The sequence below is a fragment of the Boleophthalmus pectinirostris genome, unplaced genomic scaffold, assembly GCF_026225935.1.
Source record: "Boleophthalmus pectinirostris isolate CB_2022bp ecotype Guang Dong unplaced genomic scaffold, ASM2622593v1 HiC_scaffold_17, whole genome shotgun sequence".
Taxonomy (NCBI): Eukaryota; Metazoa; Chordata; class Actinopteri; order Gobiiformes; family Gobiidae; genus Boleophthalmus; species Boleophthalmus pectinirostris.
This window is the reverse complement of record NW_026571115.1, coordinates 5,117,511-5,142,789: the sequence shown is the minus strand read 5'-3', so window position 1 is coordinate 5,142,789 and position 25,279 is coordinate 5,117,511. Positions and strand designations below refer to the sequence as shown.

Sequence of the window (25,279 nt, the reverse complement as noted above, 5' to 3'; positions counted from 1 at the left end):
GTCCACATGTGTTTTGTGGACTTGGAGAAGGCATTCGACCGTGTCCCTCGTGGTGTCCTGTGGGGGGTGCTCTGGGAGTATGGGGTCCGGGGCCCTTTGCTAAGGGCTGTCCGGTCCCTGTATGACCGGAGCAGGAGCTGTGTTCGCATTGCCGGCAGTCAGACCTGTTCCCGGTGCATGTTGGACTCCGCCAGGGCTGCCCTTTGTCACCGGTTCTGTTCATTGTGTTTATGGACAGAATTTCTAGGCGCAGTCAGGGGTCGGAGGGGGTTCGGTTTGGGGACCACAGGATCTCATCTCTGCTGTTCGCAGATGATGTTGTCCTGATGGCTCCATCAAACCAGGACCTGCAATGTGCACTGGGGCGGTTTGCAGCCGAGTGTGAAGCGGCTGGGATGAAGATCAGCTCCTCCAAATCCGAGGCCATGGTCCTCGACCGGAAAAAGGTGGCTTGTCCTCTCCGGGTGGGTGGAGAGTCCCTGCCTCAAGTGGAGGAGTTCAAGTATCTCGGGGTCTTGTTCACGAGTGAGGGGAGGATGGAGCGTGAGATTGACAGGCGGATCGGTGCAGCGTCGGCAGTGATGCGGCCGCTGTATCGGACCGTTGTGGTGAAGAGGGAGCTGAGTCGAAAGGTGAAGCTCTCCATTTACCGGTCAATCTACGTTCCTACTCTCCCCTATGGTCATGAGCTCTGGGTAGTGACCGAAAGGACAAGATCGCGGATACAAGCGCTCGAAATGAGTTTCCTCCGCAGGGTGGCTGGGCGCTCCCTTAGAGATAGGGTGAGGAGCTCAGTCACACGGGAGGAGCTTGGAGTAGAGCCGCTGCTCCTCCACGTTGAGAGGAGCCAGTTGAGGTGGCTCGGGCATCTGTTTCGGATGCCTCCTGGACGCCTCCCTCGGGAGGTGTTCTGGGCATGTCCCACCGGGAGGAGGCCCCGGGGAAGACCCAGGACACGCTGGAGGGACTATGTCTCTCGGCTGGCCTGGGAACGTCTCGGGATCCCCCTGGAAGAGCTGGAGGAAGTGTGTGTGGAGAGGGAAGTCTGGGAGGCCCTCCTCAGACTGTTGCCCCCGCGACCCGACCTTGGATAAGCGGAAGAAAATGGATGGATGGATGGATATATGATTAACCTTGTACATTTGTACTGGAAGAATGGATACTTTTTATAGAATTCCAAGCAACATTTTAATGTTTGAATCATGGATGGAGTGATTGAATTAAAGATCAAATAACTACAAAAGCATGACTTCAGTGATGATACCCTTCTGTTTAGTGCAGCCAGTTTAGACTTTCAGGCTTTTAACCAAAACACCAAATTAGAACATGACTAATGGGGCTGTCATGTCCGGTGTTTCTGTAATGAAGGGTAAATCAGCATTAGAATAGTTTTATTAGTTAAAACTTAGTGCGATTTCTACTTTCTACATATTTTACAGTCCACATTAACACTGGAATAGGCCTGTTCCACTAGAACTGTTTATCTGTGTGTTGTTTATTGTCACTGTTTTTTATTGTCTATTTTTTGTAGTATTTTTCCTAGATTTGTTCTTGTAAGTTATTCTGATATTTTGTAGATGTTTAGGATTCCTTTTTACTCTTCATATCCGTCAGGAGCCTTTAAAAGCACAAGCCCGGTGCTCCGTCTCTCGCTCTCTCTCCTCCGTCGGTGACTTGCAGGTCCCAGAGTGCACACTCCTCACACTGGGGAGCTCCCTCACTGGCTCCCCTGCTCCTGTGGTTTGTTAGCTTTTTGTTAGCCTAGTTTTTTTGTTTTGCCCCGGTGGGTCCGGACGTCCTGTTTTCATTGTTTTGGTTATGTCGGGACAGTTTTGGGCTGGTGTTAGGGTAGGGACAGCAGTGCACTGGCAGTTCACAAGGCCTTTTTCTTTGTTACTTTGTTTTGATATTTTTTGGGCACGGGTTAAGGGTTTTCTTTTTGTTTCCAACACAAAATGTGCAAAGCCAGAAATAAAAAAAAAAACATCTTAACGTTCCTGTCGTGTTTGGGTCAAATCTGACCGATTATCTGATCTGAACTTAAAACAAAAAAATGTATTTTAAAATGAATTCTCAGCAGGCGAAAAAATAAATTTTTGGGTCTGATTGACCCACCCCAAGAGAGCGGGAAGGAAAAAAAGTCTTCGGGTCAATGTGACCCCGAGGAGAGCATGACGGTTAACCCTCCCGCTCTCCTCGAAGATTTTTTTTTTTCCTTCCCACTCTCTTAAGGGCTGCAGTGTATATACGGAAAAGGGAATATTCAGGCTGGATTACTGTGGTCGGTGTTATATCGGGGTGATTTTATGATTAAGTTACAGTTATTCCATACATACTGTTCATTTACATGCTATTAAGAAATTATTACATTATTGGCATCAGTTTTTAAGACAAACAATAATTTAATAACAAACCATTAATGTAACATGTTACTACATTATTGGCATCAGTTTATTACGTTAATGGTTCAGACATTTTCTTACATTACTGGCAAGTTATTACATTTTTGGCTTTATTACATCAAAATTATTACATTATAGGCAGCTATTCCTTTATTGGCCATTATTACATTATCAGCTGCAACAAGCCACTTCTCCTCAAGTGTTGTCTGACCCTGATGATATGATAAATACCTCAGAATGCATTGATAGTGTATGTGTTTATCCATGTGGGGAAAGGTTTGCTATACAAGTTTGCTATACATTGCCCTCTACACCTTTTGATTGTACACATAAGTTAGAAAGAAAGCATATTCATCAAGTTTGCACTGAGAAAAAAAAAAAAAAAAGTGATGATGATAATCAGTTTCAGTTGTTGTAAATTAGGGGATTTGCATGTGATGTCACTGCCAGCATGCTGCCCATTGTTTTGCCGCTCAGTTCGACCTTGGCCTTCAGTGTGGCTAACAGGGTGTGATGTGTGTGTGTGTGTGATGGGTGTGTGTGTGTGATGTGTGTGTGATGTGTGTGATGTGTGTGTGATGTGTGTGATGTGTGTGTGTGTGTGTGTGTGTGTGATGTGTGTGTGTGTGATGTGTGTGATGTGTGTGTGTGTGATGTGTGTGATGTGTGTGTGATGTGTGTGTGTGTGATGTGTGTGATGTGTGTGTGTGTGTGTGATGTGTGTGATGTGTGTGTGATGTGTGTGTGATGTGTGTGTGTGTGTGTGTGTGTGATGTGTGTGTGATGTGTTGTGATGTGTGTGTGATGTGTGTGTGTGATGTGTGTGTGATGTGTGTGATGTGTGTGTGTGTGTGTGTGTGTGATGTGTGTGTGTGTGTGTGTGATGTGTGTGTGATGTGTGTGTGTGATGTGTGTGATGTGTGATGTGTGTGTGATTGTGTGTGTGTGATGTGTGTGATGTGTGTGATGTGTGTGATGTGTGTGATGTGTGTGTGTGTGATGTGTGTGTGTGATGTGTGTGTGATGTGTGTGTGTGTGTGTGTGTGATGTGTGTGTGTGTGTGATGTGTGTGTGTGTGATGTGTGTGTGTGTGTGATGTGTGTGATGTGTGTGATGTGTGTGTGTGTGATGTGTGTGATGTGTGATGTGTGTGATGTGTGTGATGTGTGTGTGTGTGTGATGTGTGTGTGATGTGTGTGTGATGTGTGTGTGTGTGATGTGTGTGTGATGTGTGTGTGTGTGTGTGTGTGATGTGTGTGTGTGATGTGTGTGATGTGTGTGTGTGTGTGTGTGTGATGTGTGTGTGTGTGTGTGTGTGATGTGTGTGTGTGTGTGATGTGTGTGTGATTGTGTGTGTGTGTGTGTGTGTGAGTGTGTGTGTGTGTGATGTGTGTGTGATGTGTGTGTGTGTGTGTGTGTGTGATGTGTGTGTGTGTGTGTGATGTGTGTGTGATGTGTGTGTGATGTGTGTGTGATGTGTGTGTGTGTGTGTGATGTGTGTGTGATGTGTGTGTGTGTGTGTGATGTGTGTGTGTGATGTGTGTGATGATGTGTGTGATGTGTGTGTGTGATGTGTGTGTGTGATGTGTGTGTGTGTGTGTGATGTGTGTGATGTGTGTGTGTGTGTGTGTGTGATGTGTGTGTGATGTGTGTGTGTGTGTGATGTGTGTGTGTGTGTGATGTGTGTGTGTGTGTGTGATGTGTGTGTGATGTGTGTGTGTGTGATGTGTGTGTTGTGTGTGTGTGATGTGATGTGTGTGTGTGTGTGTGATGTGTGTGTGTGTGTGTGTGATGTGTGTGTGTGTGTGTGTGTGATGTGTGTGTGTGTGTGATGTGTGTGTGTGTGTGATGTGTGTGTGTGTGTGTGTGTGATGTGTGTGTGTGTGTGTGTGATGTGTGTGTGTGTGTGTGTGATGTGTGTGTGTGTGTGTGTGATGTGTGTGTGTGTGATGTGTGTGTGTGTGTGTGTGATGTGTGTGTGTGATGTGTGTGATGTGTGTGATGTGTGTGTGTGTGATGTGTGTGTGTGATGTGTGTGTGTGTGATGTGTGTGTGATGTGTGTGATGTGTGTGTGATGTGTGTGTGATGTGTGTGTGATGTGTGTGTGTGTGATGTGTGTGTGATGTGTGTGTGTGTGATGTGTGTGTGTGTGTGTGATGTGTGATGTGTGTGTGTGTGTGTGTGATGTGTGTGATGTGTGTGTGATGTGTGTGTGTGATGTGTGTGTGTGTGTGTGATGTGTGTGTGTGTGTGTGTGATGTGTGTGTGTGATGTGTGTGTGATGTGTGTGTGTGATGTGTGTGTGTGATGTGTGTGTGTGTGTGTGATGTGTGTGTGTGTGTGTGTGTGTGTGTGTGTGATGTGTGTGTGATGTGTGTGTGTGTGTGTGTGTGTGATGTGTGTGTGTGATGTGTGTGTGTGTGTGTGTGATGTGTGTGTGTGATGTGTGTGTGATGTGTGTGTGTGTGTGATGTGTGTGTGTGTGTGATGTGTGTGTGTGATGTGTGTGTGTGATGTGTGTGTGATGTGTGTGTGTGTGTGTGATGTGTGTGTGATGTGTGTGTGTGTGATGTGTGTGTGTGATGTGTGTGTGTGTGTGATGTGTGTGTGTGTGTGATGTGTGTGTGTGTGATGTGTGTGTGTGTGATGTGTGTGTGTGTGTGTGTGATGTGTGTGTGTGTGTGATGTGTGTGTGTGATGTGTGTGTGTGTGTGTGTGTGTGATGTGTGTGTGTGTGTGTGTGTGTGTGTGAGTGTGTGTGATGTGTGTGTGTGTGATGTGTGTGTGATGTGTGTGTGATGTGTGTGTGTGTGTGTGTGTGTGTGTGTGATGTGTGTGTGATGTGTGTGTGTGATGTGTGTGTGTGTGTGTGATGTGTGATGTGTGTGTGATGTGTGTGTGTGTGTGTGTGATGTGTGTGTGTGTGTGTGTGATGTGTGTGATGTGTGTGTGATGTGTGTGTGTGTGTGATGTGTGTGTGTGTGTGATGTGTGTGTGATGTGTGTGTGATGTGTGTGATGTGTGTGTGTGATGTGTGTGTGATGTGTGTGTGTGTGTGTGTGTGATGTGTGATGTGTGTGTGTGTGTGTGATGTGTGTGATGTGTGTGTGATGTGTGTGTGATGTGTGTGTGTGTGTGATGTGTGTGTGTGTGATGTGTGTGTGTGTGTGTGTGTGTGTGTGTGTGTGATGTGTGTGTGTGATGTGTGTGTGTGTGTGTGTGTGATGTGTGTGTGTGATGTGTGTCCCTTTAAAGCAGTTTTTTTTGCTGATTGCATTCAATTCAGTCAAACTGCCCAAATTATGTGTGATGCAACAAACCATGTGCTCCCTGAACCACTGTGACTGTGTTATTGTGTGGGACGTGTGATCATCCACAGAATGACACACATTGAGTGGGTCATGTTTTGTTCCTTTGTAGCCTTACAGCCCCACCTGGACACGCCCCTTTTTTCACTCAGACCCAAGGTCTTTTCTCAGACTGAAAATAGTTTTCCATTGTTCCCGGTCAGACCACCAGACCAGTAGGTCTTTCCTGATTTAGTTTGGACCAGATCTTGTCTAGGCCAGGGTTTAGCATTTTCAGGGAGTCTATCCACTAAGACAGAAATGCAACAACATGAGCCCCCAAGACGCCTGCTACCCATGGCAGGAGATGTGTGAATGACACAGTAATGAAACGAGAGCTATATGTGCTGCTCTGCTCTTTGAGTTTGAAAAACTCACCAAACTTGGCACAATATTCAGAAGTGGCGAAAAATTCGATGAAATATAGGTTTCGTGCACGGGCATAAAAAAAATGGCGACACAGCGCCACCTCGAAAAGTCAAAAATTTTGCGCCTATGGGAGACTTTCCGGTCAACTTTGTCATAGAGCCACGAAATTCGGTACAAACATTCAACATGTGAAGACAAACAAAACTAATCACTAATGCATTATCTCAGTCTGAATATAATACACTATAAAACATATGAAAAGTGAACACTATAGCGCCCCCTACCGTACACATGAAACGTCAACATTGTCAGATTTGTATCAAATTTGGGAATTCATTTCCATTAATGACTAGATGCAAAAACATATATTAATGACATGGGCATTTTTCATGGTTGGCCAGCGGGGGGCACAAAGAACATTGAAAGGCGCACTATGTAATTTTTCCATTTGCGAGTGCGACGTTTGCTGGCACGGCGTTTGCAGGCATGGTGTTTGCAGGCACGGCGTTTGAGGGGTGCGCCGTTTGCGATGCGCTGTGATTGCGGGCGTGGCGTGGGCTGGGCGAGGGCCATTCGACGCTGCTTGCGGCTTTAATTCATGGTTGTAGTTGTAGTAAGTGTGCAGGTGTCTGTTGATGGTAAAAACAGATTTGCATAATGCCACATTGTGGAACATGAAATGACCCATATCAGCCAATCTCTAGAAAATACAAATTCTGATTCATTGTGTAATTTTGTATTTTTTTAGTTTGAAAAAATGATATAAAATGTGTTATATCTGTTATGTAATCTGCTGTGAGCCGTTTAGGTGAAAGTATAATTGACTTTATTAAACCAGTGCATTTGAATCTATGAGCCACTAACAACATGACTTCATCACTGCACATCTCAAGGTTCATTTTGCTCAAATCATAAAACACAATATAACTGTACATTTGATCATTTAAAGGGGCACTCTGTAACTTTCCCCAATGAGGTTCTGTCGCTCTGGAGATGTTATTGCTTTGCCTGGAATGTTCCACTGTACTGTATAGAATGTGATTTTTACTGTCTTAAAAACTGTGGTCCAAAGTTCTTCCTCCTAGGATGTATTCAAAACACTGTAATGATAATAAGTGTAATGCCATACTGTGAAACATTCCGGGCGAAACTGCACAATCACCATGGAGACAAACAGGTGAAAAAAAGTTACACAGTACGCCTTTAATGTTGTAAGTGAATTTTAACTGTACACTACTTCACTGCATTCAAAAATAATAATTCATTTAAATAAAACTAAAACATCTCTTCTAACTGTTGAGTGTTCAGCTGGTCTTTAGCCTCTTGCTGTCTGTGGTGAGAGTCTCTGCCTCTCGTTTAGCACCCCCTGTCTGCAGCGCTGGACTCTGCAGGGCGTCCCTCTGGGGTGAGGCAGACGTTTGGGGTGAGGCGGATACTTTTGGGTTCCTCAGCTCTCGTCGTTCTCTCTCCTCCTCCATCTCACTCAGGTCTTCCGCAAACAGAGCCTTCAGAGCCGGGGTGAGGACGGGCAGGAGTTTGAGGTCTCTGAAACTCACCTGAAGAAACACAAACGAGACACAAACGTTAAACATTTAGATTATTAAGGTCAAAAGTGAGCCACAGTTATTAGTACATAATGATCACATGATGTCAGAAATGGTCTGTGTAGTTTTCTCAGCTTAATTACAGGAAAGGATGAATGTGTTTTAGACACAGACACTTGCAAATAAATGGCAAAAGCCCACAACTTCGCAGCTTTCAATTCAAACATTGTCAGTTCACTTATGCATCTTCACGACCTGCACCACAGCCCCTTTCACTAATTACCGTATTTTTTGGACTATAAGACACGCTACAGTTTTAAAATTTTCTCAAAAATCGACAGTGCTCCTTATAATCCGGTGCGCCTAATATATTCATTTTGGTTGCACTTACTGACCTCGATCCAGTTTTATGTGGTACACGTCGCTCAAAAATCTATCAAAATGTGTTAGTATAGTAGACTTCGGGAAGGTTACAAAGCCGCACTGATTGATGCATTGTCGGAGCATTGCAGCCATCATATTCAGGAGCCTCATGGAGTAAGTGAGTCGTGTCATTTAGGCTACGTTCAGACTGCAGGGCTTAACGCTCAATTCCGATTTTTTTGTGAAATCCAATGTTTTTGTGAGGTCGTTCACATTTCTAATTAAATATGACTTGTATGTGACTCCAGTGTGAACAGTAAACGGCCTGAAAGTGTCCCGCATGTGCACTGGAGACACGGGTGACGTCAACCGCAGCGAGCGTGCTCTGTGTTTACAGAAGTTGTCCAAACATGGACGCAGCATTGAGCACCTGGAGATTTTAAAGTTCCTCTCGTACCGGAGCCAGAACATGAACAACTTACTTGTTTTAAGGAGGAGATTGAGAAGGAGAAGGACGAGGTTTTTGGCCGTGGTGTTTTGTGGGACAGCGGCAGTGACGTCCGTTTAAAGGAACGTGTGGAGAAAACCGCGAAGAGATTTCCAATGGTCCCATCAAGACACACTCACGTCACTTTCATCAAGGTATTTGCTATTTAAATTGTTTCATAGTTTATTTAATGAGAGAAGCACATTTACTGAACTAAAATGTAAAAAGAAAACATTTACAGTGTGAGTGGCAGTAGAAACTGGATCTTCCAGCACATATAAACATGTCACTCGTCGTAGGACCCATGTTTTCTTCATTGTCTTGCTTAACCACAACTATGTCTTCCAGAATTAATCACTTTTTGCGAGCGGATCTTTCTAACGTTCGCGAGGATCTTTTCATGGCCGATTCTTTCGAGGTTCGGCTCACAGACTCTTCGACTCGTGCTCCATGTTGATCACAGGAGCTCAGTGTGGGTTCATTGAATCGTAAACTAGTGCGGGTTTTCCTGGATAAATTAATGACATTTTAGTTCAGTAAATGTGCTTCTTTCATTAAATAAACTATGAAACTACTTAAATAACAAATACCTTGATGAAAGAGACGTCAGTGTGTCTTGATGGTACCATTGGAAATCTCTTTGCAGTTTAATTTTGCTGCTATAATCCGCGTCTTTTTTTCAATAATTCCCTTGTTTGATCCTGATGAGTCATTTCCAGAGGAACAGTGAAGAAACGAATCGTTTTATCCTTTTCAGAGCGTCTAGAACAACCAAATACACAACAAAACCTGCCCATGTTTCTCCGATGCTGCTGAAGTCAATGACAAAGTGTGCCCGGTGTCATGGCGGCATAGGTACCGTTGCTATAGGGGTCACGTGACGGTGCAAAGCCTCTATAGCCCGGAAAATACTGTAAATGCGCCAGAATTAGAACAACAGCTACAGCTACACAGCAGGTCAAAATATGAACATTTATATTCATATTAACATTATACTATACAGTACAGTGGGTTAAATGGCATAATATGAATGATCCGTTAGCAGCCCTGTGTCCCTCCTGCCCCTCTGTCCCCTCCTGCTCCTCTGCCCCCTCCTGCCCCTCTGCCCCCTGTGCCCTCACCCTCATGTGGTCGAAGGAGATGCCCACTCTCTCCGTGAAGTCTGGGCTGAACAGGGGGATCTTGGCGTATCTTTGGCTGAAGTGATTCAGGATTATAAACTCGGAGTTCATTTTCATCCCGACTGCGATGGCCTGAGACGTGGTGCTGAGGAGGAAAAGAAGAGCTGATGTCAGTGGGTTTAGCGCTGACTCGACCTGAAGGAGACTGTGATTAAGGACACTTCTTGGATAAACAGTGAGCGAGGGTTGAGAGGTTAATGTGGACATTCAGACACAGCGCTGTAGTTACGAGTCTGACCTGTGTCGCTTCTCCACAGCCTCCTCCTCCAGAGCGTCCTCTAGTGTTGCCTCGTGGATCAGCAGCGTCGAGTCTCGTCCTGAAAACACAAACATCGTCGTTTTAACTTTTTATTTCCATGGAATCATGCAGGTACCGTGCCACATCCAGAAAATGACAGGATTTAGCTGGAATATTTATTAGCACTTTAGTCTAAGCAGTAGGGGACGTTACAGAGCAGAGTGTTCAGACTGTTACTGACCAATGTTGACCAGAGCGTCACAGGGCATCGTGTCCCCGGAGAAGGAGAGTTTCCAGCCAGATCTGTGGGAGAGCGAGCAGGCGAAGGCGTTTTTACAGTGACGCACCAGGCACGTCTCAAACTGGAACAAACACAAACAAAGACAAGGACAAGGACTGAGTGAGCATCTCATAAAGGCAAAAATAACTTTAACTGGAGGTTCATCATCGCACAAATAATGCCAAAAAAATAAGGTAAATAAAAATGTTTCAATATTGAGCTAAAGAAACTTAATAAGAGTGCGCTGACTTCTGTGTTACAAAACTGTGGTGTCCAGTGGGAGCCAGCATCACTGTAAACGTCATGACGACAAAGCGCCACAAGCTCTGGGCCCCTCCTGTGGGCCCCTCCTGTGGGCCCCTCCTGTGGGCCCCTCCTGTGGGCCCCTCCTGTGGCCCCTCCTGTGGGCCCCTGTGGGCCCCTGTGGGCCCTCCTGTGGGCCCCTCCTGTGGGCCCCTCCTGTGGAGAGCTGCTCATCGCACTAGTGAGTAGCGGATTTTTTTTTTTTATTTGTACCAAATGACACTGCCTGACCAGCCAGTACCTTGTATATTCTGTTTGAATTCAGACAGATTCAGACTGAGACCAGACCCTAGTGTGTGGAAAAAAACCACATTTTAGATCAGACATGTCAAACTCAGGCCCAGGGGCCAAATTTGGCCCACGATGTAATTATATTTGACCTGCCAGATCATATCAAATCTGTATTAGAGCTGCTTGCCGCACACACACAGACTATGGAGACATTATTGATTTAAAATTGTGTTATTTTAGATCATGCTTGTTCTGGATTCAATGTTTAAGCAAAACTATTATAATTATAAACATTCATTTTAATAAGAAAAGATTTTACATTACATATCTTGAAAGAAGAGAAAACATGCAGATGTTGAAATTTTTCATTAAATATTTAGTTTGGCCCACAACTTAGTCTGAGTTTTTAATTTTGGTCTCTGTGAATTTGAGTTGAGTTTGAGTGAGTTTGATGCCCCAGTTTTAGATGATCCAACCACAGCTGCTCATTTGTATCACGTGACATCTCCTTTAGAAAATTCTCATAACATTCAGAATAAAATATACAAGTATGAGTTTGGTGCTTTGGTTGTTGATTCTGTAAAAATCTGCGCAGTTACTCGATCCTCAGTCCAATGCTGCTGAACCCTACATGTATCATTGTTTAAGAAAATAACTTTAGAGACTGAAGTGCATACAGAGCAGTGGGCGTGTATCGATGGAGGTGATGAGTAAAATAAGTGAGTAAAGATTGCCAACATGCACAGACCTTGTCCAGACTGTTCTTCTTGAGCAGGGCCTGGATGAGGTTCTGGGTCCTGGGTTTGGTCCCGTCCGCGTCTGCACAGAGGCTCCTGTTTGGGATGAAGCTGCAAAAACATCAGAGTTCATTTCACATAATCACACATGGCACTTTTTAATACAGAGACACACTGTTTACCTTAAAAAAACTGTAATATTTGAACCTTTTTCCACCCGAGCCTCTTTCACTGACCTGACATGCTTCAGGATGTCCTCACAGGCCTCGTGGTACTGGTTCAGCCACGACATGAGCTGACCGGGCCCCATCAGAAACACTGGACTGAACTCTTTACCCACAGAAGACTACATCAAACAGAAACATGGATTTATATCATATTTAGGGAGGAATAGTCTCAATTTAAAGGTGCATTGTGTAACTTCTGTGGTGGAGGCTCCGTCTAATGCTTTTCTCCATGGAGATGTTATTGACTGGTCTGGAAAGTTCCACCCCTAATGGCACTAAACTTTTCTATTTCATGGAGACTAAACCAGACCAAGTAACAGGTCATTTTCAGTCAGAATGTTTGTTTTTCTAGGTATTTTTGACCTCTAAAACCACCTGTAATTGAATAAACGTAAGGTAGGGTAAGGTTTAATGTCACCAGTGTTGGGGAGTAACAGATTACATGTACCGGAGTTATGTAATCAGAGTACAAATTATGAGTGTTACTGTTTCAGTGCGTGGTAATTGGATTACAATTACTTTGTTGAAATAAATGGATTACACGGCGGGATTTTCCTGTTTTCACATTTTGGGCTCTATCCTTTTTTCTTTTTTTTTTTCTCCGGGTAATTCCACTCATTGCCGGAAACTAAACCAGGTCTAAACCAGGTCTAAACTAGATCTCAACCAGGTCTAAACCAGGTCTAAAGCCACGACTAAACCAGGACTAAACCAGGACTATAACAGGATTTAACAGGACTAAACCATGCTGGGCGGACCTGTCTCCTCGTCTTCTATCAATAATATTTTTAATACGGTTAAGGAAAGTCTGGGCTTTTTATTTTCTTTTAACAGACAAAACATCTTATGTTACAATACCCTCGTCTTTGCTTCTCTACAGCAAATCAAGTAATCCAAAGTATTCAGATTACATTACTCACTTTAAGTAATTTAATGGATTACGTTACAAACTACATTTTGAGGTATGTAATCTGTAATCTGTAGGGGAATACATTTTAAAAGTCACCTTCCCAACACTGAATGTCACACTGTGGAACATTCCAGACAGAGCAATAATAATCCATAGAAACAAGCAGGTGATGGACCCCCAACCAAAAAAGTTAGCGCACCTTTAAATTTTACGCAAAAATTGACTCTTGTGAGCTTTAAATCATGTTCTAAACTTGTTCCCTCCTGAAAATCAGATCTGGAGTTGTGTTTTGTTTCATTCACACACGTTTAACTCTTTATTATTAGCCTGTCTGTATCCCCAAAGCTCCCAGAAATGTTCTATTCCACCTGGTGATGTCATGTAGTAGTAGTTTTCGAGTGAACAGCTCCTTTTACCTTTAGTTCAGTAGAGATTTGCAGTTCTAGGGCTGAAATTATCCAAATGATTCAAGTGAAGATGTGTGGAAATGTAAAACACAGTGGAGCACTTCTTGTGATACCAAGTGACATCAGAGTCTTTTGAGAGAAGAACTCAGGCTAAATGTGCAGGGTTTGTGTGTGAATCGTGTGAATGAAACAAAACACAGCTCCAGGTCTGCGTGTGATGAGGAAACGACATTAGAACATGGATCATAAAATAGTGTGGTAAAAGGTGCGTATGAAAACAGTGCAGTCCTCACCAGAGCTCTCTCCCTTTGGTACAGGAGTTTGAGCAGCCCCTAAAACACAAACTCTGCTCAGACTCTTACACAATCAGGACTTCAGCTGTATTCTGTCCTGTTTTTACCGTGTGGTGGTCGGCGTGCATGTGCGATATAAACACAGAGCCGATCTTACACAGCGCCTCGTCCACCTGGTCTCCATAGTGACGGCACAGCTGACCAAACGTCCCCTCTCCACAGTCCAACAGCAGGGACTGGGATGGGCTGAAACAGGAAGTCAGAAAAGAACAGCATAAAACAGGGAAATTAGATCTAATTCGTATATTTACATTATATATCCAAATTTACATGGCCAGTGAAAATGTGGTAATTAGAATCAGATAACCCAATAATTAAACACACGCTCTGAAACACCACTGCTGCTGCTCTGTGCTTCTTATGCGACAGGTCTTTGTAATAAACTGAATATCTTCGTCACAAACACACACCTTCTTTATTTAATTTACACTTAATTTGCATTTCCCACGTGAAATGTCAGACTTTTTCAGACCATGGAAACCGTGGAACAGTGTAATTCAGACCTGATGTTGAGTAAAGTGCCGCTGACGTTCCTGGTTTTCATGGGCAGAGCTGAACCTGTGCCTAAAAACACCACCTCTGGATACAGCGCTGCATCTGAAACACATAAACGTACTACAGTATGATCTGAGATATGGTGTAACTGTACTGTACTATACTAATATTATATGAATAAGGCTGGTTTATAGTCCTGCGTCAGGCCCCGCTCAGCTGAGTGGACATCCTGACATTTAGCTGCTCTGAGTTGTTTTTAATCTGGCGTCTGTATAGTCTGGGGATGAACCAATCACAGCTCTTCTGTTTGATAGAAATTTGACGCTTAGCAACTTTTAGGTTGAGGTGCACAAACACAACACAGCAAACACTTTGATTGTCTGACGAGTCCAGGGAGCTGTGCTGTTCATCTGCGTTGATTTGTCACCAGACTGTTGTAAACCAGCCTTTACTGTGTACTGTACTATACTGTAATACTAAACTGTAATGTGTCTGACCTGTGACCTCCGACTGCTGTTTCCACAGCCTCCTGCTCTTCTCCACCTCCTCCACAAACAGAGGGACCTCAGACGCCTCTCGCACAAACTGCTCCTCGTCACACACCGGAATCGCATCTCTACAGGAAACACAGCATCATATTTGTCCTTTATTGTGTTTTTTGCAAAGTAAGAACTGAACATGCCGCCCCGCCGGACTCACAGTCTATGATAGAGTGGGACACTGGTGTGTGCTCATCACAAAGTATCTGAGAGAGCCAATAGAACACCAATTATTGTAGATATTGGAGCAGTTAGAGATGATTTTGGGTGTGGATGGACGTGTGGACATGGGTGTGTAGGGAACATTTGAACAGCACAGAGGGAGATGTGCATGAAAAGGAAAGTGTCGTCACTAATGACATCATCCACTGACACTACAAAATAAAACACTTCCCAAAATCAGAGCATCCATGAGAGCACCCTGAGAAACACACTTGCAACAACGACTGTTTATACATTCACAAAAGTTATGAAACACGAAACGTATGCAAATAAACACTAGTTGCTGAAACAGAGAATTATGTAACGCTAACGAAGTAAGTTGTTTCCTGTTGGCAAATTGCAAATAAACTGATTTAGGAGAAAAAACTAAAACTACATTAAACAAGTATAAATACTTGACACTGACCTGTTCCAGCCTGAGCTCGGTCGGAGCTGATACTTGAGCAAACACTCGGCTCTGACGTTTGGGATGTGCAACGCAGCCTGAGGCTCCTGGAAACAAACAGAAGGAAGAGGGTTATAAACGAGTGAGTGATTAAATTAAAGGGATTTTAGGGCAGTGCACTGATGTTCTGCCTCTCTCTCTCTGGTGCGCTGACCTTGGCCGTGACCCCCTGCAGTTTGGGGAACACCTCTGGGTGGATCATGTGGAGCTGAGTCTGCAGCTTGTGGCTTCGTACGTTATGAACTGTGCACGTGTTTTCATTCAGGATCAGGTGCTCCGTCGATGAAGGAAAACTGCAGAGAGACATTATGGCATTAAAATGATCCATCACCGCGGAGGTTAATTTGGAATGAATGCAAAATAGAGAAGTTTATTGCTGGTCTGTGAAAGATTCTGGCAAGGCAAGGCAAGTTTATTTGTACAGCACAATTCGTACACAAAGTAATTCAAAGTGCTTTACAGAATAAGAAATACATTAAAATCATAATAAAAACAAATCAAAACATAAATAATCATGAAGATTAAAATTAAAAAAGAGAGACATAAATAGGAGAGAAGAGTGAGGAATGAAAACCTTTCAGTTATTTGCACAGTCAAACTGAAATGTTTTGAGCCTGGATTTAAACAGCGTCACAGAAGAGTCTGTCTCACATGTTCAGACTGTTCCAGGTTTTAGCTGCATGAACCTAAAACTCTGACTCCCCTTGTTTAGTCGTGACTCTGGGCACCAGCAGGAGGTCGGTCCCTGAGCTCCTCAGAGTGCGAGATGGTTCATATGACACTAACATGTCGACCATGGAGACACTTGTACAAGCAGAGCTGCTTTAAAGTCTCTGAGCCACAGGAGCCAGTGCAGAGACCTGAGCACACAACTTATGTGCTCGTACTTCCTAGTTTGAGTAAGGACCCGAGCTGCAGCGTTCTGGATGTTCTGGATGTTCTGCAGCGTCTCACAGCTCGTTTGGAGAGACCAGTGAGCAGAACATTACAGTATCTAACCTACTGGAGACAAACACATGGATAAGTTTCTCCAAGTCTGATTTAGACAGTAAACCTTTGATTTTTGCTCTGTTTTTTAGATGGTAAAAGGCTGCAGATGTTATTGATTTGATGTGGCTGTTAAATTCTAGACCAGGATGAAATGAAATCAAACAAAACAACTCTTCAGGTATGTTTTGGATGAACATTCTGAAATTGGAACAGCTCAGAAAAGGCTGTTTAACAGAATAACTGTAAACATGTTTTTCAGTGTTGTGTGCACAGACCTCTCCATCCAGTGCTGGTACCGCTCTGAGCTCAGAACAGACTCTGGGCAAATGTGAACCACGAGAGCGGCCGGGTCCTCTGTCCCCGACACATGTCTGAAACACACATGAAGACGACATGATGAGAAATCACATCACTCACCTCAGATGGAACTGTTATATGACATCTGAATGAGCTGATAACTCCAGAAATCAGTTATGATCCGATTTTTGGTGTGGTGTTTACAGGGGCATTGTGACAGGGGCCATGTGACAGGAGTCATGTGACAGGGGTCATCTGACTGACCTGTGCAGTCGTGGGTTGGAGCACAGCGCTGGGATGAACTCCTCTGAGGGACACTCCAAAACCAGGAACACTGGACCTGGGTCTGTGGGCGTACACACCTGCTCCGGACGGATCTACAGAGACAGAGACAGAGTTTAAAGCATTTGTATTATGACTGGCCTTTAAATGCCAATGTCAGATCAGTCGCTCTCTCTCTGCTTGGATTGTTAGCACCATAATGCGTCTTCTGTACTTCAGATTTATTAACTGAGTCCGTTTTAATATATTGACTTTTCTCACGTCCTCCACAAGATAAATATTCTAAACTCTTTTCAGGTTTGTGGGTCATTCTTACCTCTCTCCCCTCAAACTCCACACTGCGACCCTCCTTCAGCGCCTTGATCAGGGGCCCGATCGCTGCCGTGCCTCTGAAACACAAATATTACACCTGTAGTTTAGACCTCTACAAACAAGATCACAAAGTCATTCACAAGTCGTTTATATGGAGGCTCACAGAAGTTACTGCTTCAGCCTACACTTTTGGGCTCTTCACATGCAATAATAATGTACATGACCAGTCAAACGCTTAATGTGTAAAAGGTAAAAAATGCCCAAATAAAGTAAGCTTAAAGAATAACTCCAGTAGGAGTGATCTGTTGGACTCACACAGGCAGGCCCAGCTCTTTGGCTTCAGAGACCAGAAAATTCCCCTTTTTTGGATGAAGCTGAAAAAGAGACAATAATGAACCCGTTAAAAATGTAATATTATGAATGTAGTTCTTCTGACAATTAATCAAATCCACAGATTCTAAGTTAACAAGAACAATCAGAGACATCATCCTGGTCCCCATGAGGCGTCGGTGGGTCAGTTCATCAGCACAGAAACAGTTTATGAGGAGTCAGTCCATATTACATGATCATTATATCCACAATGTAATGTGTGTATCTGTACAGACCCATGAACATTTGTGTGATGTTGGTCACACATGAGAAAGTCTGTGTTTACGAGTGTGTAAAATGTCATTTTTCATGAGTTGTGTGTATGTTAGTTGTGTGACTGTAGATCAGTGAGTGGTGTGTCACCAGAAAAACAAGAAATGGAAATTATTTTCGTTCCAATTAGAATTTTAACAGCAACACTGAAAGAGAAAGGAACTGTTATAATTAGCGATTATCTGGAAAACTGTTAAGATTGTATGATACAAATACATAGAATTATGAATAGATAATATTTTTTCTGAGATTTTGAGACACTCCCGTTGCTCGAGCTCCATCCTTCGTGGAGTTATGACTAAAAACACATATTTGATCTTGTTTACCTTGACCTTCAAGTGACCTTGACCAGTTTCAACCTGTAACATCCAGTGTGCCCCGGTTATGTGTGTGCCAACTTGTGTGATGATTGGGTGAATATTTTAGCCCATAGATTGGTCAGAAATTGGTCCTTTATAATGGTGTGACCTTTCAATTGACCTCGGATCGTCACCAAACTTTTTGTTGCAGCATCGGGCACGAGGGATTGACCCACGTACCAAATTTGGTGACAATCGGTCCATAAATGGTGGAATTATCATGGGTGGACAGACACACACAGACACACAGGGTGAATACAAAACCTGGTCAACCCTTCGGGGACCAGGGAATAAATAGTACATGTGCTCACCTTACAGATAAAGGCCACGACCAGTGAGGGGTCTCTGCTGAATTTGGAGTTTCCATCATCTCCTGAAAAAAGAGGAACAATTTATGATTTTTGAAGTTGGGCTCAGTGCATGTGCTCACCCAGACACACACACGTTTCTCCCCTTCCGTAGAGGTGACGGAAATGACTGAGAAAGAGGAGGGGGCGAACCAATGTTGTATAATATGTGTCTTCTAATATGTGTCGTGTGTTGTGCTGTACCTGCTCGGTTGCTGCTGGAGTTCGGTGAGGTGCTTTTGGGACTCTTCGCTCGAGCTGAAACACATTTTCCAGTAGAGAAACAAACCCATGCTGTATCCAAGAATAATGCATGATTAATGAATGATTAGGACCATTGGTATGGCAGTTAGCAACTTAAAACAGTGGTGAACGGCAGGGTTGTCCCGAACCGATCACATGATCAGAAATCGGCGCCGATCACGCGACCGCGGACTTGAACATTATGTGTCGATCAGGTATCGGAAAAATTATATACGTATATAACACACAGGACACAACAGTTTTTCTGAGGTGCAGGATTTGCTCAGGGACGTCCAGTCAGCGCGACTGTCTGTCCCAGTGTCTGTTGAACTAGAGACACACTCGCGGTGGGCGTGTCGTGCTCGGGCGCTGTTACCTGTGGTTCTGTGGCCCGTGTTCACACCTGCACGGGCGATGGCGTCGTCGCACGTGCGCATGTTGAGCTGCGGAGCTGGCACTTTTGGCAGTGAGGGTCTGTTCAGCGGCGTAGAGGGTCTATTGCGTTGTGTACTCTGCTGTTTGTGGGTGTCTGTGGGTTTGTGGATGTGATGGCGGTGCGGGGGAGTGGGGGTGGTCGGGGGAGAGGCTGTGGGGCTCCTGTCATCTCGTTTTTATTTGGTAACATCTTGTATTATTTGGATCATAGACGAGCCTAAATGTTTTAAATATAAAGCACATGCTTCCATATAATATCAAATGTACAAAGTGTAGATTGTGCAGAGTCGAGTCTCAGGTCTGATCTGGTTCTGGTCTGGTTCCTGTTTTGTTCAGTTCATTAAGTTTACATTCCAAGACCAGACTGTGAAAAGTCAAGATTTTCAACAATGATGGTGCATGGTTAGAAAAGTTAATAAAATTTAAGTTTTGGACATTTGATTTTTCAAAGTTCAGCCCAAAAACTTCACATGAAATCAACACAATCTGATCCTCTCACATCCTGGATCTTATTCTTTGCTCTTAGTTCATTTTATAATGTTGTTATAGAAGTATCGGATCAGGACTCGGTATCGGCAGATACTCAAAATCAAAGGACTCGGACTTGGATTCGGGGGCAAAAAATGTGATCGGGACATCCCTAGTGAATGATGAAATGTTGCCAAAACAACAGGAAACTTTTTTGAGCCAGGATTCCACATACAGTTTTCTAAAAAATAAGGCCCCCTGGTGGTGAGAGTGAGGTACATACCGAATATAGGCACCTGTGTCACTGTCATGGTCTCATCAGTGTGGGTCTCCTCTGTATACGGACGCACCGCTGCAAAAACAAAACATAAACATTCAGATGTGAAGTGGAGGAGAATCGTTTTACAGATGCAGCAAAAATCTGTTGTACTCACAAAGCCTGATGTCGTTCAGGGGTCCAGAGAATGACTTTATGGCAGACAGATAGTTTTCCTATAGAATGCACAAGATCAAAACACACGTACAACTGAGCAATACAACTCACAACCTCCAACTGAGAGACAAGCTGCCACAGTGAGACACAGGGAGAACATGCAAACTCCACCCAGACACATCAGGAGTCTAACCCCCAACCCAGTAATAGTAGTTTCATATTAGTTAGAAATGAGTATATTTTATAGTTTATAGTTGATTTTCTGACCAGTTGTGGAGGTCCAGACAGAACACACTCCGGGACTCCAGTGTCCTTCAGAGTCAGGATCATCCCTGTCACACACAAACACACATCTTTAGGATTTCAGATGCTCAATGATCAGCTTGTATAAACAAGCAATAGACTGTATAAATCTTTCCATCAGAACCACGATGATCATGTTGATTGTTCTATTTTCACTCTGCCTGTTATAAATTTTTTTGCCCACTTGATGTCTCAGTGGAGCAAATGAAGCACCTTGAAGCATCGGCTCAAGAGTCGAGCAAACAGATGGAACGCTTCAGTGCTTCATGGGGCTTCATCTCGCCATCACTACAAGCAGGTAGACGCCCTCTTCCAGGCCAAATAAGGGTCAGGTGTGGGTCAAGATGCAGACCTGCTCACATTATGGATGGGTGTATGAAATATTTCAGTGAACTAACCCAAAATGAGAAAAAAAAAACAACAACTTGGATTTTATTTTTTGCATAATGACTGGCTGCATACTGTGGCTTTAATAAAGAACCAAACATGATTTCTTTATATGATGAAAACATGCTCATAGTTTGAAGCTAAGATTAACCGAGGAGTTCAGGAGACTAGTGGACGTTTTCAGACTGAAGTGAGTTGGTGCAGTCGTGTCTCACCTGAGAGGCCTCCCACATTGGCCCAGCTCAGACGAGTGAGGAAAATGTTATCGAGACGCGCAGCTTTTAATCTGAAACAGAAGCTCTCGTTACACCGGGGACACTTTTAAAAAGACGCCGAAACAAAAGAGAAGACTCACTTGTGCTCCTGCATGAGCCGCTGCGTGCCCTCTCCACAGTTAAACAAATATCTGAAACACAACGTCCATAAGAGAAATACAACACGACTTAATAACAACTGACACCCTCCTCTTCATCTTCTGACCAACTCCTCTTCACCATCTGCTGCACAGGCCCTCTCCTCTTCATCCTCTGTTCCTCTGACTCTCCCCTCTTCATCCTCTCCACCACTGACCCTCTCCTCTTTCTCCTCTGCTCCAGACCCTCTCCTTCTCCTCCACTACTCCAGACGCTCTCCTCTTCATCCTGACTCTCTCCTCTTCATCCTCTGCTCCACTTTTCTTCATCCTCTCCTCCTCTGACCCTCTCCTCTTCATCCTGACTCTCTCCTCTTCATCCTCTCCTCCACAGACCCTCTCCTTCTCCTCCTCCACTCCAGACGCTCTCCTCTTTATCCTCTGCTCCACTTTTCTTCATCCTCTCCTCCTCTGACGCTCTCCTCTTCATCCTCTGACGCTCTCCTCTTCATCCTCTGACCTTCTCCTCTTCATCCTGACTCTCTCCTCTTCATCCTGACTCTCTCCTCTTCATCCTGACTCTCTCCTCTTCATCCTGACTCTCTCCTCTCCATCCTGACTCTCTCCTCTTCTACTCCAGACGCTCTCCTCTTTATCCTCTGCTCCACTTTTCTTCATCCTCTCCTCCTCTGACGCTCTCCTCTCCATCCTGACGCTCTCCTCTTCATCCTCTGACCTTCTCCTCTTCATCCTGACTCTCTCCTCTTCTACTCCAGACGCTCTCCTCTTCATCCTCTGACCTTCTCCTCTTCATCCTGACTCTCTCCTCTTCTACTCCAGACGCTCTCCTCTTCATCCTCTGACCTTCTCCTCTTCATCCTGACTCCCACCTCTTCATCCTCTGCCCCTCTTTTCTTAATCCTCTAACTCTCTCTTCTTCTTCCTCCTCTCTTCCACAGACCTTCTCCTCTTCCTCCTCTTCCCTTTACTTTACACCTTCATGTAACATTAGACTTTAAACCCGTCCTCACCTGTTGAACTCGGAGAAGACGTAGAGGGAGGCGGGGTTGTCCCTGCTCCCGGCGCCCACCACCTGCACGTACACGGTGGCGGGCCCGTGCACGTCCCCGCGCTTCTGACGGTTCTCCTTCGTCTTGGTTCTCCGCAGCGGCTCCTTCAGCTTCGCCTTCTTCTGCTGTCTCCCCTCCATGTTACCGCTGTTTTGGTTCACATTAGAGCCGTTCTGAGTCGCCATTTTGCGGATCAGCTGGAAAACGCGTGAGGGAAGAGCCGCAGGAGCCGCAGGGAAACGGGATCTACCTTTGGAAAACAGTAAAGTAACGGACTTAAACGTGCTGTAAGCCGGGTTCATACTACACACGACGCTCGGTGTACGATAATGTCACGCTAAAGCACGAATTTAAACCATTTCGGGTCATAAAAGGCACATTTACAGCTGGATTTGGAGCCTGCGGTGGGTTTCGAGGTTGTTTTGTCACATGGAGCGCTCTTCCGGCATTAAATGATGACGTTGTAATTTCTCAACGCTGATTGGATGTTGTGTCTACGATGAGCCAATCAGAGCGGGGATAGGACCTAGCTGTCAACACTTCTTATTTTATCCAAATCTTCATTATAAACAGTGTTGGGAAGGTGACTTTTAAAATGTATTCCCCTACAGATTACAGATTACATACTCCAGAATGTAGTTTGTAACGGAATCCATTAAATTACTTAAAGTGAGTAACATAATCTGAGTACTTTGGATTACTTGATTTACTGTAGAGAAGCAAAGATGAGGATATCGTAACATAAGAAGTTTTATCTGCTAAAAGACAAGAAAAGGCTGAGTCTTTACTTGACCATATAAAAAATATTATTGATAGAAGACGAGGAGACACGGTCTGCACAGCATGGTTTAGTCCTGTTTTAGACCTGGTTTAGTTCTAATTTAGACCTGGTTTAGTCCTGATATAGACCTGGTTTAGTCCTGATATAGACCTGGTTTAGATCTGGTTTAGACCTGGTTTTTGGGGGGGGGGGAGTTGATCAAAATTATACTTAAGTCAAATTACTCTAGCTTAAAAATACAGCTTAAATACTTCTTCATAGTCATTTTCATGCAGCATTCTTTTACTTACTTCTTTAATATTTGTATTGAAGTAGCAGTACCGTTACTTGAGTAAAAGTTGTGCTTCCTCTTCCCACTGTGAGTCTAAAGTGATGCAAGTTTTATATGACAATGTGAAATGATCTGAACATTTGTGTTTCCTGTAGCGCTCCTTCACATCTGATTTAGTTTGTCTTATTTTATTTGAAAACACCACATTGTGTACTTTATTTAACAGTTTAATAGTTCCTTTCAATTATAAATCAGATATTGCGTCCTGACAGTTACTTGAGTAATTTCTCGGACCATGACTTTATATTTCCACTCATATACATATATTGGCTACTTTATCACATCTGATGAAAACAAACAATATATACAAACACTTAAAACTAAATTAAAGGGACAGTTTGAAATGTACACATAGTGCCTCATTTCCTAGTGAGCCAGAGTGTTGGACACGTGTGGAGACACTTTTTGAAATATTCCACCCAGTCCTTGTATTTGCAGAGGTCACTGGTGCTAGACTAGTGCATGTCAATGGCCATAGTTATGATGCCACTAAAAACACCACCACAGACTGTCAACACTACACCAGACTGTCCATGTAAATGTTTGTGTTGGTAAAATTAACTTTGTATCACATGAATCATCGCACGTTGAGGGACTATTTTCTCAGCAGCAGCGTGATATTACTCTGCTCTGGTTAGTTGTGATGATGTGAACGTGGCCATATCTGGAACAGGCTTCTTCCTGTGCTCTATGTGTCGCTATGGCAACTGCAGGTAAACAGACTATTACAGAGCCGGTAAAGTAGGTGCTAGGTGATATCAGTCCGCCGCTGCCGAGCTTTCTATCAGGAAGTAGAATAGAATAGAAAGCCTTTATTGTCATTATACAATAGTATAATGAAATTCAGAGCTGCTCTGTTAAAGTGCAACAATCAACAATTAACAAATAAAACAAATCAACAGTTCCCATTCAGTATGGTGACAGCTTTGGGGAAGAAGCTGTCCCTGAGTCTGTTGGTCCTCGCTGGTATTGACCTGAAGCGCCTGCCAGAAGGCAACAGTTTGATCAGGTGGAATCCAGGGTGTGTATTGTCTTTAATTATTTTCCTCGCTCTGCTGAGACAGCGGGAGTTGGATAACGTGGTTAAGGAAGGCAGAGGGCAGCCAATCATGTCCTGTGCAGTGTTGGTGACCCTCTGCAGACACTTCCTGTCAGCCTCTGTGCAGCTAGTGTACCACACTGTCACTGCAGAGGTCAGCAGCTCTCGGAGGTGGAACAACAGAAGGTCACCAGCAGCTTGTGTTCAGTTGCTCCTTCCTGAGCACCTCAGGAAGTGTAGCCGCTGCTGGGCCGTTTTGACCAGTGCTGAGGTGTTGACTGACCAGGAGAGATCCACAGAGATGTGAACCCCGAGGAATTTGAAGGTCTCCACTTGCTCCACACTTTGGCCAAAGTACAACTCGCCACTGCTGCTCAGACAGAAATCCTTCAAAAGCAAGTTTACTTTTACTTCTAAAATTATTCTATTGACACAAACATTTACATGGACAGTCTGGTGTAATAATAGATTTGTTTCGGGTGTTTTGTGGAGTGGGTAAGACTGTTTTTAGTGGCAGGAGAACTCTGACCATTGACATGCACTGGTCTAACACCAGTGTTGGGGAGTAACAGATTACATGTACCGGGATTATGTAATCAGAGTACAATTTATGAGTAACTGTATTTAGTTACAGTTACTGTTTCAGTGAGTGGTAATTGGATTACAGTTACTTTGTTGAAATAAATGGATTATAGGGTGGTATTTTCCTGTTTTCACATTTTGGGCTAAACCAGGACTAAACCAGGACTAAACCAGGTCTAAAAGCAGGACTAAACCAGGATTAAACAATATGACACTAACAGTAGTGTGGACATAATTTAAAGCAGCAGTGACCTCATATAAAAATCATTTCTCTATCAATAATATAGTAGTAAGTAAAGACTGGGCTTTTTATTTTCTTTTAACAGACAAAACATCACATGTTAACAGATTCTGGTCTTTGTTTCTCTACAGCAAAACAGTTGTTTATTCATGGAGACTTGGGCTCAACAGACAATTTGAAGAGAACAAACAAGAATTTTCAGGATGTGGTTGGTACATTCATGTAGTTTTAAAAAGCATGTCAATATCAAGTAATCCAAAGTATTCAGATTACATTACTCACTTTAAGTAATTTAATGGATTAT

At 43.8% G+C, this 25,279-nt stretch overlaps 1 protein-coding gene across 2 annotated transcripts; it reads right to left on the bottom strand.

Moving 5' to 3' along the window:
* Positions 1 to 6,928: 6,928 nt before the first annotated feature.
* On the bottom strand, positions 6,929 to 23,140 carry elac2 (elaC ribonuclease Z 2). 2 transcript variants are annotated; one of them, XM_055152930.1, is made up of 25 exons: positions 23,073 to 23,140; positions 21,963 to 22,251; positions 20,935 to 20,985; positions 20,795 to 20,865; positions 20,157 to 20,221; positions 19,891 to 19,948; positions 19,740 to 19,808; positions 18,515 to 18,568; positions 18,275 to 18,336; positions 17,278 to 17,336; positions 16,967 to 17,039; positions 16,633 to 16,745; positions 16,347 to 16,442; positions 15,236 to 15,374; positions 15,043 to 15,128; positions 14,373 to 14,491; positions 13,884 to 13,977; positions 13,428 to 13,566; positions 13,321 to 13,359; positions 11,720 to 11,829; positions 11,495 to 11,594; positions 10,174 to 10,294; positions 9,933 to 10,011; positions 9,635 to 9,779; positions 6,929 to 7,675 (listed from the first exon to the last, which is right to left on the bottom strand). In XM_055152930.1, exons 2-25 carry the CDS (start codon positions 22,184 to 22,186, stop codon positions 7,424 to 7,426), a joined length of 2,418 nt encoding a protein of 805 aa, XP_055008905.1. In that variant the 5' UTR covers positions 22,187 to 22,251; positions 23,073 to 23,140; the 3' UTR covers positions 6,929 to 7,423. The 2 variants fall into 2 exon arrangements, with proteins under 2 accessions (XP_055008905.1, XP_020777342.2); XM_020921683.2 differs by lacking the exon at positions 23,073 to 23,140 and having other exon boundaries at positions 21,963 to 22,437.
* Between the last annotated feature and the right edge of the window lie 2,139 nt (positions 23,141 to 25,279).

What these genes read in the sequence shown, in the direction of transcription:
- elac2 (XM_020921683.2), bottom strand. Translation starts at nt 22,303, where the DNA reads ATGAACCCGGCTTACAGCACGTTTAAGTCCGTTACTTTACTGTTTTCC. An exon ending in GACACAGGTGCCTATATTCG is followed by an intron (nt 18,569 to 19,739) that starts GTATGTACCTCA and finishes AATGTGTTTCAG; the next exon opens with CTCGAGCGAAGAGTCCCAAA. An exon ending in TGACGCTCTGGTCAACATTG is followed by an intron (nt 10,012 to 10,173) that starts GTCAGTAACAGT and finishes TTGTGTTTTCAG; the next exon opens with GACGAGACTCGACGCTGCTG.